We start from the raw sequence: 1122 nt of genomic DNA, 5'->3' as shown, positions 1-1122 counted from the left end.
GGGGGGGGGGGGGAGAGTTTGGGGGGGAGTGGCAGCTAAAACTGCTGCTGGTCATACTCTGCTATGAGTTTTTTGATGTGAGCCAGTTTGTTGTGGAGGTATTCGCAGCGGTTCTTCTCTTGGCTGTAGTTGGGGTTCGTCTGCAAAGAGAAAGGAGAAGTGCAGAGGTGGGAGGTGATTCCTCACAAAATCCCCCAGGCGGGGTCAAAACACCACAGAGAAATGTGTGGAATCGTGGAATGGTTGGAGGGGACCTTAAAGATCACCCAGTGCCACCCCTGCCATGGGCAGGGACACCTTCCCCCAGCCCAGGGTGCTCCAGCCTGGCCTGGGACACTCCCAAGGATGGGGCAGCCACAGCTTCTCTGGGAATTCCATCCCAGCCCCTCCCCACCCTCCCAGGGAGGAATTCCTTCCCAACATCCCACCTAAACCTCCTTTCTCTCCGTTTGAAGCCACTGACACGACCAAGGAGTGACGCTTTTTTTTTTTAAGACATCCATTTAAAATGGACCTACTCCTGTATTCCTCCACACTCTAATGGAGCAAAGAAAGGAGTAAAATCCCTTTCCAGCATTTTCCAACTCCGGGAGCCTCATCCCAGGGAATGAGCTCACCTGAGTGAGGCTCAGCCTAACTGGGAGCAGCTGGGCTTTCAACAAGCCCCACCTGTCCTCTGCCCCTACCTGGGAGCTCTGGAATCTCCTCAAAAAGCTCCTAAAACCCCTCAGGACAACAGGGTTCAGGGATCATATGAACAGATTTAAAAGGAAAACCCCAAACCCCTGCCGGTGGGTGGATGTTTTTTTTTTTTGCACAAACAGGGAGAAATTTAATGTTTCTCACGTGCCCCACCCAACCAAAACTCTGGGGGCTGTGCCCCAGACGCTGATCCCAGCCTGGACCTCGTGTACCAGCCCCCCCCAAATCCCAGAGGATCCTGTTATCCCTCAGCCTGTGCATCTGAAACACAAACTGTTCTTTCCCTGGAGAGATAAAGGCCCTGATTTCACCCAGCCATTGTGCCACGGCCACGGCTGAACGCTCCCCGGGATCCAGCTCCCCCCTCAAACCCTTCCTGAGCTGCTTTCTGGCCAGGCTGGAGCTGAACAAAGATCTGCT

The 1122-nt window shown here is 54.1% G+C and overlaps 1 protein-coding gene across 1 annotated transcript in view; it reads right to left on the bottom strand.

Moving 5' to 3' along the window:
* Positions 1 to 6: 6 nt before the first annotated feature.
* ELL (elongation factor for RNA polymerase II) overlaps positions 7 to 1122 on the bottom strand; it is a 49271-nt gene continuing 48155 nt past the window's right edge. The window contains exon 12 of the mRNA XM_027907202.1: positions 7 to 140. Within this exon, the coding sequence (XP_027763003.1) occupies positions 36 to 140 (105 nt within the window). The 3' untranslated portion in view covers positions 7 to 35. The remainder of the gene's footprint in view (positions 141 to 1122) is intronic.

This window comes from Empidonax traillii, unplaced genomic scaffold (genome assembly GCF_003031625.1).
Source record: "Empidonax traillii isolate 1590-97213 ecotype Southwest subspecies unplaced genomic scaffold, ASM303162v1 scaffold1417:size190790, whole genome shotgun sequence".
Classification (NCBI taxonomy): Eukaryota; Metazoa; Chordata; class Aves; order Passeriformes; family Tyrannidae; genus Empidonax; species Empidonax traillii.
Note: the sequence above shows the minus strand (reverse complement) of the source record. Positions and strands in the feature narration are given on the sequence as shown.